At 36.2% G+C, this 17,811-nt stretch overlaps 1 protein-coding gene across 7 annotated transcripts in view; it reads right to left on the bottom strand.

The window, feature by feature from the left end:
• CCDC34 (coiled-coil domain containing 34) overlaps positions 1-17,811 on the bottom strand; it is a 327,538-nt gene that overhangs the window by 298,771 nt on the left and 10,956 nt on the right. For all 7 annotated transcript variants that reach the window (XM_064365089.1, XM_064365087.1, XM_064365088.1 and 4 more), the window contains exons 2-3: positions 14,310-14,448; positions 5,437-5,544 (exon numbers count right to left, since the gene is read on the bottom strand). In XM_064365089.1, the coding sequence (XP_064221159.1) occupies positions 5,437-5,544; positions 14,310-14,448 (247 nt within the window). The remainder of the gene's footprint in view (positions 1-5,436; positions 5,545-14,309; positions 14,449-17,811) is intronic.

Raw genomic sequence — 17,811 nt, 5'->3', positions numbered from 1 at the left:
ACAGGCAAGATAACTGCCCTCATCAGCAAAAACATGAAATACTGAGAAATATATTTAACAAAAGATAATACTGCTATATGTCGAAAACTAAAAAACACTGCTGAGAGAAATTAAAGAAGACATAGATAACTGGAAAGAAAAACCATGTTTATAGATTTAAAATTTTATATTATTAAGATAGCAATTTTCTCCAAAATAATCTATGTATTGATATTTAGCAGAATCCCAATAGTGCCAAGCACTATTAGAACAGGCATTACTAGGGAAATTGATAAGCCAATTCTACACTGTATGTAGCAAGATGCACGGCAACTAAAACAAGTTTGAAAAAGAATTTAAGACCTGGAGAATTTACACTATCAGATTTCACAAATAATAAATTCAGAACTATAAAACTATAGTAACAAGTGTGATACTGGCACAGGATATAAATCAATAGAATAGAATAGAATTCAGAAACAGACCTATAAATATATGGTCAAATGATTTTAAACAAAGGTGCCAAGGTAGTTTATAATAGAGAAAAGATTATCTTGTCGACATTGTTAGGACAATTGGATATCCACATGCAAACAAATGAACCTTGACCTTTAATGCATACCATATGTTAAAATTAAACTGAATTAGACATACGAGTAAAGCTAAAGCTATAAAGCCTCTGGAAGCAAACAGTGGAGAGTAGTTTTATCCTGTTGGAGTGGGCAAACATTTCACAAAAACCACCAACAATTAAAAAACTGAAATATGAAAATTCATCAAAATTTAAAACTGCTCTTTAAAACATATTTGTCAGTGCTTCTTCTTGTTAATGGATAAAAAACACCATTAACAAAAATTAAATGGGGAGTTCATGACCAGCTTGTCCAACATGGCAAAACCCCATCTCTACTAAAAATACAAAAATTAGCCAGGCGTGGTGATGCACTCCCATAATCACAGCTACTCAGGAGGCTGAGGCACAAGAATCGGTTGAACCCGGGAGGCAGAGGTTATACAAAAATTAGCCAGGCGTGGTGATGCACTCCTATAATCGCTGCTACTTAGGAGGCTGAGGGACAAGAATCAGCTGAACCCGGGAGGCAGAGGTTGTAGTTAGCCAAGATCGAGCTACTGCACTCCAGCCTGGGTGACAGAGTGAGACTCTAACTAAAAAGGAAAAAAGAAAAAAAAGAAGGGAGGAAGGGAGGGAGGGAAGCGAGAGAGAGGAAGGAAGGAAGGGAGGAAGGGAGGAAGAGAGAAAGAGAGAAAGAGGAAGGGAGGGAGGGAGGCAAGGGGGCAAGGAGGGAGGCAGGGAGGGAGGGAGGCAGGTAAGGAGGGAGGCAGGGAGGGAGGGAGGCAGGGAAGGAGGGAGGCAGCGAGGGAGGGAGGCAGGGAAGGAGGGAGGCAGGGAGGCAGGGAAGGACGGAAGAAAAATTAAATGGGAAGAAAGATTTGCAATACATATATCTGAGAAGGGACTTATAGTCTGAATATACAAAGAATTCTCGTATCTTAATAATAAGTCCTACTACCCCTTCAAAAAATGGGCAAATGACAACACAACACAAAACAAGCCAACAACAAAAGAGATGTAGAAACGGTCAATAGGTGTTATGGACTTTATTGTGTCTCTGCCCCTCTCCCAAATTCCTGTGTTGAATCCAGAATCCACAATGTGACTATATTTGGAGATAGGATCTTCTTTTTTTTTTTTTGAGACAGAGATTCGCTCTTGTTACCCAGGCTGGAGTGCAATGGCGCGATCTCGGCTCACCACAACCTCCGCCTCCTGGGTTCAGGCAATTCTCCTGCCTCAGCCTCCTGAGTACCTGGGATTACAGGCACACGCCACCATGCCCAGCTAATTTTTTGTATTTTTAGTAGGGACGGGGTTTCACCATGTTGACCAGGATGGTCTTGATCTCTTGACCTCGTGATCCACCCGCCTTGTCCTCCCAAAGTGCTGGGATTACAGGCATGAGCCACCACACCCAGCTGGAGATAGGATCTTTAATGAGTTTAAATGAAGTCATACGGGTAGGACCCTAATCTAAGAGGACTGGTGTCCTTACAGGAGGAGGAAGAGACATCAGGGATGTGTGTGCATAGAGAAAAGCCCTCTGAGGACATAAAAAGACAGCCGTGGAGAGAAGCCTCAGGAGAAACCAAACCTGCAGACACCTTTATCTTGATTTTCGTCTCCAGAACTGTGAGTAAAGACATATTTCTGTTGTTTAAACCACCCCGTTTGTAGTATTTTGTTATGGAAGCTCTAGAAGACTAATATAATAAGCTTATGAAAGGGTAATAAACATCATTAGATCTCAGGAAAATGAAAATTAAAACAATAGCATACCACTCCATACTCACTAGAAGGACTTAAAATGAAAAGGGCTGGCCATACCAAATTTATCAAAGATGTGGAGCAATTGGAACTTTCTTACAACAGTGGTGAAGATGTAAAATAGTACAAGTACTTTAGAAAAATGTTTGGCAACTTCTCATAAAGTTAAACACATACTTACCATATAGCCCAGTAATTTAGTTCCTAGGCATTCACCCAAGAGAAATGAAAGCAAGTGTCCACAAAAAGACTTGTAAGTGTGTGGTCACAGAATTTTATTCATAATATCCCAAACTGAAAACAACTCAATTGTCCATCAACTAGTGAACAGATAAACAATTTGTGGTATTTATAAAATACTATAGTCAGCAATAAAAAGGAATAATACATGAAATATCAGGATAAGTTTTAAAACAAAAGACCAACACAACAGAGTATATATTCTATCATTCCATTTATATGAAATTATAGAAAAGGCAACCCTAATCTACAGGTACAGAAAGCAGATTAATGGTTTCCTTGGAGGTGAGGCTGGCTGGGAGCAGGAAGTTGGGGTGAATGCAAAGGGGCACAAGGGAACTTTCTGGGGTGATGGAAATGTTTTATATCTTTACTGGTGCTGGTTACATGGGTACCTAAATTTGCCCAAGTCATCAAATTTAAAATAAGTGCATTTTATTGTATGCAAATTATAGCTCAATAGAAATAATTCTGAAAAAATCAGACAGACTTCTGTAGGATTTAAACTAAAGTAGAGTGACAAAATCCCTTCAGTTAGCAAAAGGAGGACACAGCAGGCACTCAGGGTAGTCACTACTACTGAGAGAGGAACCAGCCATTAAGTGGCTTCAGATTTTCTGGCACACTAGTTCTACACCACACAGAGCACAACAATAAATCTTCCTTTTTTTAAAGATGCTGCACTGAGAGAACCTTTGTTTCATACAACTAAAGGAAACTAACATAACAACTGGCTACTTAAAGTTTCTGAATTTCTGTTTTACTTTCTCCAACAGTGCCTCGCACATAGTAAAAGTTGAGTAAATATTTGTTGAAAGCATGAATAATGCAATGATAACAGTATTATCAATCAACCAACCTTGTTGATCTAAATTAATGTCTTCCATTAAAAACTCAGTTGTGTTTGGAGAAGTAAAAACGATTTTATTTTTGAATAATTTTTTAAAACACTAAAAGGCCCTTTTAAAAATATATGTAACACTGTAATAAACATATCCAGAAAATAAATTACCATGGCAACACAACTGTAAGGAGTACCAGATGAGATAGAACATTTATTTTAAAAGCACTTAAGAATTTACAATCATATTTTAAGAAACTAGCTTTGCTAAATGAATGCATAAATTCTTCTTGTCTGATTTTTTTATAGAACACAGTGAAAATGACTTAGAGAAAATAGCAGCCACAGATACAACTAAAATGTGAATGAAGCTGGAGGCAGCTGAGGACCACACACCATGAAATATAAACAGAGGAGAAAAAAGCTAGAAGCCAGACAGGAAGAGAAGAACCAGGAGAGCAGTCTTTACAAATAGAGGTAAATGTAACTATGTCTGAAAGAAGAAATCTGATAGGTCTTAAAGAAAAAAAAATTTAGAATAATCAATTATTCCTTAACATGAACAAGAGTTCTGCAGAACAGGTAAATATAGCTTCTCAGTTTTATTTTTAAATAATTCTCATTTTTAAATAATTTCAACATTATGGAATTTTGTCTTCAATAACTAGTGATTTATGAGAGGGCAAGCCACTTCCCTTCAAATAAAGAATTTTTTTTTCTTCAGTAATTGGATTAGGTCTACTGCCACTAAATAAAACAGTGAATATATCATCTCCCAGCAGTATCTTACATTCTTAGACAAATAACAACTAGGCTTGATTGGTATGGTAAAATTAGCTTTAGAGTTAGAAGATAAGAGGGATTTTTAAAGAAAAGAGCAAACTATTCTGCATGTGTAAAATAATTTTGTTTTATAGTTACAAATTTTAAAAAGATATTACCCAAAGTTTCATAACAGTCACAGAGACTTATTTTGATTATTGAATTTATTCACAAAGATCTCTTTCATGTTATATCATAGGATGAAGCAAACTTTTTTAAAAAACATAATCGACTTCTAAACAAACATGGTTATAACACACACATACATCTAACTAATTTCCTTCTTATAATACTTGGATGAAGAAGGCTATGTCATCTTCAATTTACTGAAATTATTTATGAGTAAATGGCACTGGGCATTAGATTCAACAATGAATACAAAAAGTTAAAATTAAAATTTAAAACACTGTCCTACAATTTAAACATCTGTCCAACTTTATAAAACTGGATTATAATAATAAAAGCAGTACAATTCTAAGTATGTAAAAATCACAACAGAAGACAAATTGACCAAAGAATAAGTATTTTTAAAATTTCTAATATGCATGATCCATTCAAGAATATATTAAAATTAAAAGGAAAAAGTTCGTTCAATGAACATCTTCACTCAATTCAACTATTTTTGGACATATATTATGTGCTAGGTACTCAACTAGCTCCTAGAGAATTGAACAAAAGAGGCAAAAATCCCTGCCCTTATGGAGCTTATAATCCAGTATAAGTAGACAATAAGTTGAAAGATATAATGGAAAGATATCACAAACAGGGGAGTAGTAATCGTAAAGAAAAGGATATGATTAGGAACAACAGAAGAATTCTAATTAAACCCTGGTAACCAAGAAGACAGCTGAACTAAACAAAGAAATGGGAGAATGGTTTTATGAAGGAAGAATGGGCAAAATGGGTTGTTTTAGATTTGCAGACTTGGAGGCACTTGCCACAAGGATCCAGGTCAGGCCTGGAGATACAGACTTGATGACTGCCTGCAGGCAAATATTAGTGGAGGCCACAGGAGGGAAAAAGGAGAAAAGTAGAGGGCAAAGGGCAGAAGACAGAGACTTGATAAATGTCCACCAGGATAGAAAAATAAAACAAGCCAGAGAAGAAAGACTCTAAGAGAAATATTTTTTAAAATCTTGGTAATAAAGGGTAATGGGAAGAAAGATTTTACAAGAGACGTCAATGTGTGTGTGCATTTTTCCCTCCTTACCTGCTCATTCTTTTTCTGAACCCATTCCTTGTGCTTTTCTTCAGCAATTATCTTTCTTTTTTCACGTTCTTCCATTTCTTTTCTTTTTTCTAGTTGTTGATTTAATTCCTGTGGATTTTATTTAGACAAAAGGCAACATTTATTAGAAGTACCCAAATCACATAGAAAGTCTGAGGTTATTAACCAAATTAAACAAGAATATAGTTTCCTTTATAGAGCATATGTCACTAGTGACAATAACTTACTTAAGTAACCAGTCTATGATGAAAAAGAGCATTGGTAAAAGTATGTCATTTTTTAGAAATGTGCAAATAATTGCTTGGCAGCAAAACACTAGTTTCCTAGACTAAACTTCAGCTAAATTACCCTCATTGAAATCAACTTTCCCACACATAAATTTTGGCATCACTCTAAGCTACTGGCAGAAGCTCATGAGAATTGCAACTTTTTTTTTGTTACAGTTATAAGAAGCTTCTGGATTCCTGATGAAGATAAAGCATAGGAATTAAATAATCCCTATATTAAAAATTTAATTCAAAGTTACACAAAAGAAATGCAAAGAAGTCATTCAGGTTTCCTTAGGGAAAAAAAGAACCCAGAGTTTTCTTCACTGATTTTGTAGGTGCTGAAATGTTAAACAAAAGCCACATTCACATCCCAAATCATTTAACTGCCTTGCTGTCACTGGAATCTACGTGTTTGGGCATTTCCTCAGGAAAAAGAATGTGAAAGGTATGGCCAAATAAAACTACAACTTGAATGCTACCACTCTGTCACTCATCAGTTAAATTACTGCAATCATTGAGAATATTGTTCAAACTAGACTTCACTAGGACTCCACAACCATAATTACTGGTTATTTTTCTTCTCTGTCTTTAGATATTAATAGTCAGATACTTTGACGTATCTTCTATTGGTTTCCACTCTCCTCCCTAGCCCTTTCTTTCCCAAAGACTTACCTACCTGGTGGGCATGGGTAGTAGTGGGAAAGACAATTTTCCAACCCTCAGACCAATTCCAGTGTCTTAAATGAAAATAAAACTTAACACCAAGAACATCTCTTTTGCATTTTAAACAACTGGTCACAGGAAATCTGTCTTCTATAACCTCTCATCCTAAAATTCTGCTGCATAGAAAATAGCTGCCTTCACTCAGGAAGTCTTCTAACTTTTAAACACTACACCCTCAAAAGGAAATCATCTTTGTTTTAAGGATTTTTCATCACTCCAGCAGCTATTGTTCTTTGATTACTTACTCAATACATTTTTATGGTACACCTACTTTGGACCTAGCAAGAAATGATATAAAGATGAAATCTCAGAAGTTTGATCTAATGTGATTCTCTATACACCAAAGAAATAAATGCTACACTGTGAGTTATTGCATATCAAAAAGTTCAGAGAAGGGAAGGGAAGATGAGTAGAAACATCTTTCCTTCCCTTAGCCTATATACCAGGCTAGTCAGAAATGAGCACCATACGAGGAACACTGAAAAAATGACTTCAAAAGAAGAGAGAGATTGGGAGATGGGAGGGGGTGGAAAATTTGAATGTGGTACTAGCTTTACTTTTAAGAGAGGCAAAGTAAAGTAAACTCTATGAAACAAGAATAACTGGCAAAAGGGCAAATTCAGAGCTCTTAATGACAAAGGCTGAAGATGGCATTTGAAGGGATGAGAACTATTCTGAGGAAGACTGATTAAGAGTTTGCCACAGTATATGAGTTATAAGAAAAAGAAGGTCTAGGCCTCTGGGCCAGGCATGGTGGCTCATGCCTATAATCCCAGGACTTTGTGAGGCCAAAGCAGGTGGATCACTTGAGGTCAGGGGTTCGAGACCAGCCTGGCCAACATGGCAAAACCCCAACCCTACTAAAAACTTAAAAAATTAGCCAGGTGTGGTGGCAGGCACCTGTAATCTCAGCTACGAGGGAGGCTGAGGCAGGAGAATCGCTTGAACCTGAGAGGCGGAGGTTTCAGTGAACTGAAATCATGGCACTGTACTCCAGCCTGGGCAACAAAGCAAGACTCCGTCAAAAAAAAGAAAGAAAAAGGAAAAGAGGGTCTGGACTTGTGTCAGAAAACAAAAGGGGGGAAATTATACATATATACATATACATACAAAAATACATGTGTTTATATGTATGTTTATATGTATATATATAAATATAAAAGTCATTAATTGGCTAGATGGAGACCTGACAACTATATATTAAAAATTTTCCAAAATAGTCCTACATTTTATTTTCAAGAAAATTATTTAAATATGTAACTAAAGATATGATTGACTATATGTTTATGTACTTTTATGTACCTTTTTAAGATTTTTCACTTAACTAAAAAATTGAAAAAAATAAACCCTGTGTACTCCTATTTGATGGTTAACAAATCTTAATGTTGATTGAGGGGGGTTAAAGAAAAAAGGTCAAAATGTACCTAGAAAATGCTACCAATAACCCAAACAGTGTCCTAATCTCAGGATGTCTATTCAAGTAATTTGCCAAACCAGAACATACATCACGTTTTGAGACACAACCCTGCCTTCCAAAGCTGGCCCTTAGAACTTCCCACCCTCGAGAGAGATCCAAGATAGCTGAACACTAGCAGCTCGGGCTTGTAATTCCCAGTGAAAGCGCAGAGAATGAGAGGACGCCACACTTTCAGACGAATATTTGTTGCTCACGGACCAGGAGATTCCCAGCAGAGGAGCCCCACAGGTCGCCAGGGCGACTCTTGTGGCCGGCATGGCGGTTTTGCTGGCGCCTTAGCGCGCCAGTTCTTGGTACAGAGTCCGGAGATTCCCGGGCAGAAAACACCATCAATCTTAACACCGCTGTTTTGGCCGGCGCAGTGGATTGCTCAGATTTCGGTGCTGGGAATCAACAAGTTGGACGTCTGCCCAGAGATCTAGTTAGAAAGTCGGTAATTACAAAGACGACAGACGGATAAATATATAATGAAGGGAAGAAACCAGCGTAAAAAGGTAGAGAATACTCAAAATCAGAATGCCTCTCCCTCTACAGGGGATCGCAATTCCTCATCAGTAACGGAACAAGGCTTAATAGATTACGAGTGTGTTCCAATAACAGAAGCAGGTTTCAAAACGTGGGTGATAAGAAACTTCTGTGAATTAAAAGAACTTGTTCTAACCCAATGCAAAGAAACTAAGAACCTTGAAAAAAGGTTTGACGAAATGTTAACGAGAATGGACAATTTAGAGAATATAAGTGAATTGATGGAGCTGAAAAACACAACACGAGAACTTCGCGAAGCATGCACAAGTTTAAACAGTCGAATTGATCAAGCAGAAGAAAGGATATCAGAAGTCGAGGACAAGCTCAGTGAAATGAAACGAGAAGACAAGATTGGAGAAAAAAGGATGAAAAGGAATTAGCAAAGTCTCCAGGAAATATGGGACTATGTGAAAAGACCTAATTTATGTTTGATAGGTGTACCTGAATGTGATGAAGAGAATGAATCCAAGTTGGAAAATACTCTTCAGGATATCATTCAGGAAAACTTTCCCAACCTGGCAAGGCAGGGTAATATTCAACTCCAGGTAATACAGAGAACACCACAAAGATATTCTTCAAGAAGACCAACCCCAAGGCACATAATCGCCAGATTTATTAGGGTTGAAATGAAGGAGAAAATACTAAGGGCAGCCAGAGAGAAAGGTCAGGTTACCCATAAAGGGAAACCTACAGCAGATCTCTCAGCAGAAACCCTACAAGCCAGAAAAGAGTGCGGACCAATATTTAACATCCTTAAAGAAAAGAACTTTCAACCCAGAATTTCCTATCCAGCCAAACTAAGCTTTATAATTGAAGGAAAAATTAAATCTTTTGCGAACAAACAAGTACTTAGAGACTTCACCACCACCAGGCCTGCTTTACAAGAGCTTCTGAAAGAAGCACTATACATATAAAGGAACAACCAATATCACCCTTTCCAAAAATATATCAAAAAGCAAAGAGCATTAACACAATGAAAAATTTACACTAACTAATGGGCAATACAGCCAGCTAGCATCAAATGCCAGTATTAAACCTATATATATTCTAATTGGATAAAAAGCCAAAACCCATCGGTATGCTGCATCCAGACCCATCTCCCATGCAACGATACACAGACTCAAAACAAAGAGAAGGAGGAAGATTTATCAACCAATCAGAGAGTAAAAATAAACAAACAAAAAGCAGGAGTTGCAATTCTCGCCTCTGATAAAGTAGACTTTAAAGCAACAAAGAGCAAAAGAGGCAAAGAAGGACATTATATAATGGCAAAAGGATCAATGTAACAAGAAGAGCTAACGATTTTAAAGATCAACGAGACAGAAAATTAACAAGGACATCCAGGACTTGAACTCAGACCCGGAACAAGTAAACTTAATAAACATTTACAGAACTCTCCACTTCAAATACACAAAACATACATTACCACCTTATTCCAAAAGTGACTACATAATTGGAAGTAAATCACTCCTCAGTAATCGCATAGCATTTCATAGGTTTAAATGAAATATTGGTTGGCTGCTTGTTTGTTACTTTCTTCCCTTATTCCTTCCTGTCTACATCAAGTATAATTATTGGTATAAAAGAGGTTTCCAATACCCATTACTAAACTGCATTCTAGCCTGGGCAAGAAAGCAATACTCCCATTCTCTCTCTCTCTTTCTCTTCCTTTTTCTTCCTCTTCATTTTTTTTCTTTCTTTCTTTCTTTCAAAAAAAAAAGAACTTCCCACCCTAAATGACTCCATGTTTACCACAAAGGCAAGTCTCTTTCTGGACACAGCTGGAGTCTTCTCTCAAAAGGCCCCTACATGGTCATCTGGTGTACCACTGAATTTCAACAGGATTAGAGATAGTTATTAATATTTTCCCATGGAATAAAACACTTGATTACGAAAAACCAAAATTCAAAGAAGATCATAAAAATGCATTTTAATTTCAATAGGTTTTGCCTACTTTCAAATAATTTTTTACCACTGAAGGTAATAATCAGAAAAACTGACAGTTTTGAGTTTCACCAACAGCTCTATATCCTACCCTATTCCTTCATTAAGGGCTGAAGAATGAAATGGTCAAAGGCAAGATGGTTAAAAAAATGAAAGAAAGAAAGCACTAGGACTATTCACAAACTAGGTAATTTTTATAATTTACAACTGATTATAATAATATGTTAAAACAAATATTAAAAATTAGAATCAGCCAAAGACCACAAAGAACTTGGGGCAGTTGGCTAAAGAATTATTTATAATAATTAAAAAGTAAATAAAAATTAAAAGACCTACAAAACGAATATACTAGTTTTTCATAATGCTTGATAATTGATTCAATGTTTACCATATTTATCATCTCAACAAAAGTTACAAATTTTTTTAGAGAGACGGGGTTTTGCCATCTTGTCGATTTTGTAAGTGGGCAATTTTTATGAATTAAAATAATTTTTTAACTTAGTCTCACAGAGATTTCTGAAACAAATCCAAATGTCTGATGCTCAAATCAAATTTATGAGTATGGATGATCTTTTCAATGATTAAACTATCCTATATATGTTCTCTTAAGTCTTAAAGGAAGAAAATAAGAAAGCCAGAATTCGTTAAAAAATAAATATTAAGTCTGACTCATTTATTTCTAAAATATGTCTTGATATTGTGGGAAAAGCATTTAAATGGAAGTCAAAGAATTAGGTGCCAGTCCCAGTTCTGCCACTAACTGAAGCCTTGGCAAAATTACTTTTCTGGCCTTTATGCTTTTTAGTTTTAATAGGGATCTGAGATGACTATTCTTTATGGTTAAAAATTTGACATGGTTTATAAACAAGGGAATACAGAAAATAAAGACAGAAAAATAAGGAAAGCATGAGATAAAAACAAAATAATGGAAAAGGCAGCAAAAGAATGTGAATACCACAACAGCTCAACATGAGTTTACAAGTTGAGTAGCTGGCCCATATGTTAGGATATCCCTGGCATAACTGATACGTAAGAGTCCTGCTAAAATTTAATCACTTCAAAGTTAAGTAATAAAATAGCCATAAGAAATATGAAACTACTAAATATATAAACAGGTTTTACTCTTTCAATCGAATTATAAGTAATTGTACCATGCTACATGCTTACCATTGTGGTAGGGCTTATATTTATTATTCTAATCTGTTCTTAAATCTTCATAGCAGTTATAATGCTCTCCTTTCATATATAATAACTTTATTGAGGGCTTTGTACATACCAGTCCATATCCTGATGTTCATTTAGTCCTCATAACAACACTATGAAGTAAATACTATTCTCCCCCTTTCACTGATAAGGAAATTGAGACATAGAAAGGTTAAGGATTTGCCCAAAGTCCAAATTTTGAATGCAGGAAGGATGGCTCAAGAATTTATACTTTTAAACCAGGTGTCATGGCTCACACCTGTAATCCCAGCACTTTGGGATGTGGAGGCTGGAGGATTGCTTGAGCCCGGAGTTGGAGGCCAGCCTGGGCAACATGGCAAAACCCTATCTCTCTAAAAAACAAAAACAAAAATTAGCCAGGCATGGTAGCATGTGCCTACAGTCCCAGCTACTCGAGAAGCTGAGGTGGAAGAAGAGGGGAGATCAAGGCTGCAGTGAGCTGTGGTTGTGCCATTATACTCCAGCCTGGGTGACAGAGCGAGACCCTGTCTCAAAAAAAACAAAACAAAACACAGAATTTACCCTTTTAACTACTCCATTATTGCCTCTCTAACATTTAGCTTACAAATGAAGAAACCGAGGCTCAGAGAAGTTAATTAACTTTTCTAAGGTCACAGAATTAGAATGGCAAGCCCAAAATTTCAGCCTTGGCAACTACCAAGCCCAGGCTTTCTTACTAACTTTCCGAAATTTAATTAACTTTTCTCTGTGTACTGACTAAAAATGACTCGAAGTAACCCTCCTTTTCTTAATATAACAAGTAACTTCTAGTGAGACTAGAGACAAAGCACAATACCAGAAATTGAACTTTGTTCTACCACTAACTCACTGGATCAGTACTTTCCAAATTGTAAGTTTAAAACCAATTTAATGAATTACAACCAGCCTTTTGAAAAAAGAATAGAACATCAGGTTTTACACAAAATCAAGATGTTATTTCACATACATATGTATGTGTGTGTGTATATATATGTATATATGTATGTAGGTATGTGTTTTCATAACATAAAAAAATAGAGTGCTCACTGTGAACAAATATTTTTAAAAGCTACTAACTAAACAATGGAGTTAGTCATGTTAAAACTTGACATTGAGGTAAGAGAAGTAAGTCGGGGAATTTAAAAAATACACCCTAATTCTGAAAATAAATGAAAAAGCTTTAAGAAGGCTACGAAGAGCAATGATATAAATAACAATACAAACAAAAACAAAGTCAGGCATCCTTATACTTAGTTTCATTTAATCCTCACAAAACCCCTGTGACACAGGTATTATATTATTTTATTCCTCTTGAGCAGATGAGAAAATGGAAACATAAAAGTTTAAATAACTTGCTTACACCCAGCAAGTAAAAAGGCTAGAACCAGGGTTTGTATTACTCCTGCCTAACATCAACCATAAGGTCTTTCTCAAGCCCTATGCACTGCCAAGAGGAAGTAAGTGCCACTCTCACAGTGCCCTTTTCCAGGAATAAATTTGTAATCTAGAATACAAAGTATCACACAATAGGAAAACAACAGAATGTACTCGTTTTCATAATCATTTGAATTATGCCAAACCTCCTGGACATGTGATTGCCTGCCTGCCTGGTTAGAAATTTATCAAACAATAACTGGTTTCAAAACTAACAGAAAAGTTATTCTAAGGAAGATCATGAAGCTTTTGCTCCCAAAATTTTTTTAGCAACAGTTACTAACAGACTGAAAAATCCAACAAGAATGAACCAGTTAACTATATTTTAATAAATATGTAATACATTTTAAATATATTTTAATAATATTAGCCATTTTTCAATGATGTTATAAAAATGGTTAATGATAGAGAAAAAGAGTTTTATTCTGTTTCATTAAAAACAAGAAGTATACCTCATCATTCAAATCTATTAGGCTTCTGTCTTTGGATAGGAATAATTTAGATAGTGAGTCTGAACAGTGAATTTAGGGAATGCCAAATTATCCAAATCTATTTGGTTGCCATGTTCCGAAACAGTAAGAGTTCAAGAAATATGTGAAGATTCTCATTAAAGAAGAGATGTGAAAATGCATCTAAAACTACATGTTGAGTTTATATAGTAAAAGTTCAAAAGGGACTCACACATGGAAATGTCCATAAGTGAGAGAGGCACAGAGAAACTGAAACACTCTGAAAGACTGGCAAGTAGATTCCCACTGTCCTACACACAGGGCACATGCTCACTGAGTGACACATGGGGCAGGGGAGGGGAGCGGGGGAGGTAGATTCCTGCCTCTATTTTGTTTCAGTAAAGCTAAAAATTTTACTGGGTGTATACAGTTGAATTTACCTTAGTTAAATGTACATATGTTGATGCTCCAGTGTATGTAGACATGCAACATATGTACACATTTGTACATATTTATTTCAAAGTAATTTACACAGAATAACATCTGGAAAGCAATATGTCATAATACTAACAATGGTTATCTTCAGACAGTGAAATTAGAGGGGATTTTTATTTTCTTAACTATGCTTAGCTGTATTTTCCAAATGCTCTAACAATGAACATATTTCTATTATTGCATTATAACTTATTAGTTATTAAATTAGATATAGTAAACTAACATAAAAGCAAAGACTTTGTTTTTAGGGATAATAACATTAACCTTTTAATTTACAACTGCAGCTCTACTTTGTGAGCTCACAGATTAAATAAAAAGAATACCGTCTACTTTTACCTCTAGAGCTTTCTGTTGCAGCCGGTCACGTTCTTCTTTTTCTTTGCCAATAAACCACACCTCCCATGGTGTCAGGTGGCTTTCTGGCCAGTGCACCTGTTTCTGTTCTTCTTGGTTATCTTCTGATTCAACCTCAGTGCTACAAAAGAGAGGCTACTATAATACTTGTACAAGAAACTATTTTGCTTACTAGTCCAAATCACTTAACTACACAGTAAAAGCAAAATTTAATACTGTATTTACAATATTGTGATCTTTATAAATATACATGAATTATATATAAGTATACATCAAAATAACATGAAAAGAAATTCTAATATTTGAATTAGTTTATCCATCAAACTGCCTTTGAAATCCTTCATCTTCTTGTTTATCCATCTTCTAAAGCCTTCATCTTCTAAAGCCACATTATTTAAAACCCCATTGGGATAACCCCCCCACACTATCCATTTGTCTCAATGCCAACAATTTTTTATTTCTAAAAATCTTACCTGGATAACTAATTACTAATTACCACATATAATCCTAATCAGATCCTGATGCAGGCTTTTCCCTTTCCCTCCTGTAAGTAGTTCAGAAAAAAAAAAAATGATTATGCAGTACACATAAAGAGAATGATAAAATAAACATGTTAACAATTAGAGACTGTGGCTGAAGGGTAAACAAAAGTTCTTTATATTATATCAACTTTTTTATAAGTTTGAAACTGTTTTGAAATAAGAAGCCACGTTTTCTTTATCATTTTGGTTGACTCCCTTTTGCCAATCCATAGACAGGGTGTATATGACTCTCCAGTCTGGTTATCTCCAACTATAGTCTCCATCTCCACCATGCACCTCTGTCAGTCTGTCTCTTCTGGGTATAGGGAAACATAACAATTTGGGGTAAAGAGAAGAGGGGCAGGGAAATAAGTACATACATAAATAAAGAACACAGGGACTTGGTCAAATACACAAGCCTCACGAAACTTAGAAAAAGCTTAAGAAGGCCGGGCGTAGTGGCTCACGCCTGTAATTCCAGCACTTTGGGAGGCCAAGGCGGGTGGATCACAAGGTCAAGAGATCGAGACCATCCTCGTCAACATGGTGAAACTCCATCTCTACTAAAGTAATACAAAAAATTAGCTGGGCATGGTGGCACGTGCCTGTAATCCCAGCTACTCAGGAGGCTGAGGCAGGAGAATTGCCTAAACCCAGGAGGCGGAGGTTGCGGTGAGCTGAGATCGCGCCATTGCACTCCAGCCTGGGTAACAAGAGCGAAACTCCGTCTCAAAAAAAAAAAAGAAAGAAAAAGAAAAAGCTTAACAATTAGCAGTCATAGAAAGCAAGTTGTTCAGGACATAAGACTAGTTTATTCCACTCCGTGTCCATGTGTTCTCATTATTCAACTCCCACTTATGAGTGAGAATATGCAGTGTTTTGTTTTCTGTTCTTGTGTTTATTTTGCTGAGAATGATGGTTTCCAGCTTCATCCATGTCCCCACAAAGGACATGAACTCATCATTTCCTGTAGCTACATAGTACTCCATGGTGTCTATGTGCCACATTTTCTTGATCCATTCTATTATTAATGGACATGTGGGTTGGTTCCAAGTCTTTGCTATTGTGAACGGTGCCACAATAAACATATATGTGTATGTATCTTTATAATAGAGTGATTTATAATCCTTTGGGTATATCCCAGTAATGGGATTGCTGGGTCAAATGGTAATTCTAGTTTTAGATCCTTGAGAAATTGCCACGTCTTCCACAATAGTTGAACTAATTTACACTCCCCCCAACAGTGTAAAAGCATTCCTATTTGTCCACATCCTTTCCAGTAAATGTTGTATCCTGACTCTTTAATAACTGCCATTCTAACTAGCATTACATGGTATCTCATTGTGGCTTTGATTTGCATCTCAGATGACCAGTGATGATGAGCTTTTGTTCATATGTTTGTTGGCTGCATAAGTGTCGTCTTTTGAGAAGTGTCTGTTCACATCCTTCACCTACTTTTTGATGGGGTTTTTTTTTCTTATAAATTTATTTAAGGTCTTTGTAGATTCTGGATATTAGCCCTTTGTCAGATGGGTAGATTGCAAACATTTTCTCACATTCTGGAGGTTCCCTGTTCACTCTGATGTTAGTGTCTTTTGCTGTGCAGAAACTCTCTAGCTTAATTAGATCCCATTTGTCTACTTTGTCTTTTGTTGCAATTGCTTTTGGTGTTTTAGTCATGAAGTCTTCGCTCATGCCTATGTCCTGAATGGTACTGCCTAGGTTTTTTTCTAGGGTTTTTATGGCTTTAGGTCTTACGTTTAAGTCTTTAATCCATCTCGAGTTACTTTTTGTATAAGGTGTAAGGAAGGGATCCAGTTTCAGCTTTCTGCATATCGCTAGCCAGTTTTGCCAACACCATTTATTACATAGGGAATCCTTTCCCCGTTGCTTGTTTTTTTGTCAGATTTGTCAAAGATCAGATGGTTGTAGATGTGTGGTGTTATTTTTTAGGCTTCTGTTTTGTTCTATTGGCTATATATCTGTTTTGGTACCAGTACCATGCTGTTTTGGTTACTGTAGCCTTGTAGTATAGTCTGAAATCAGGTAGTGGGATGCCTCCAGCTTTGTTCTTTTTGATTGGGATTGTCTAGGCTATGTGGGCTCCTTTTTGGTTTCATATGAAATTTAAAGTAATTTTTTCCACTTCTGTGAAGAAAGTCAATGGTAGCTTGATGAGGATTGCATTGAATCTACAAATTACTTTGGGCTGTATGGCCATTTTCACGATATTGATTCTTCCTATCTATGAGCATGGAATGTTTTTCCATCTGTTTGTGTCCTCTCTTATTTCCTTGAGCAGTGGTTTGCAGTTCTCCTTGAAGAAGTCCTTCACATCCTTTTTAAGTTGTATTCCTAGGCATTGTATTCTCTTTGTAGCAATTGTGAATGGGAATTCACTCATGATTTGTCTCTCTGCTTGTCTGTTATTGGTGTATAGGAATGCTTATTATTTTTTCACATTGATTTTGTATCCTTAGATTTTGCTTAAGTTGCTTATCAGCTTGAGGAGAGTCTAGGTTGACACGATGGGGTTTTCTAAATACAGAATCATGTCATCTGCAAACCGAGACAATTTGACTTCCTCTTTTCCTAAATGAATACCCTTTATTTCTTTCTCTTGCCTGATTGCCCTGGCCAGAACTTCTAAAACTATGTTGAATAGGAGTGGTGAGTCTCTCATTTCTTTGAGCAGTGTTTTGTAGTTCCCCTTGTATGGATCTTTCACCTTCCTAGTTATCTGTATTCCTAGGTGTTTGTTCTTTTTCTCCTGTTGTGAATACAAATTTGTTCTTCATTTGGCTCTCAATTTAGATATTTTTGATGTATAGGAATGCTACTGATTTTTGTACATTGATTTCGTATCCTAAGACTTTGCTGAAGTTGTTTATCAGATCTTGGAGCTTTTGGGCAGAGACTATGAGGTTTTCTAGACATAGAATCATACTGTCTGCAAACAGGAA

The sequence above is a fragment of the Aotus nancymaae genome, unplaced genomic scaffold (genome assembly GCF_030222135.1).
Source record: "Aotus nancymaae isolate 86718 unplaced genomic scaffold, 86718_ANA_hifiasm-v0.15.2.pri h1tg000059l, whole genome shotgun sequence".
NCBI classification, from domain to species: Eukaryota; Metazoa; Chordata; class Mammalia; order Primates; family Aotidae; genus Aotus; species Aotus nancymaae.
Note: the sequence above shows the minus strand (reverse complement) of the source record. Positions and strands in the feature narration are given on the sequence as shown.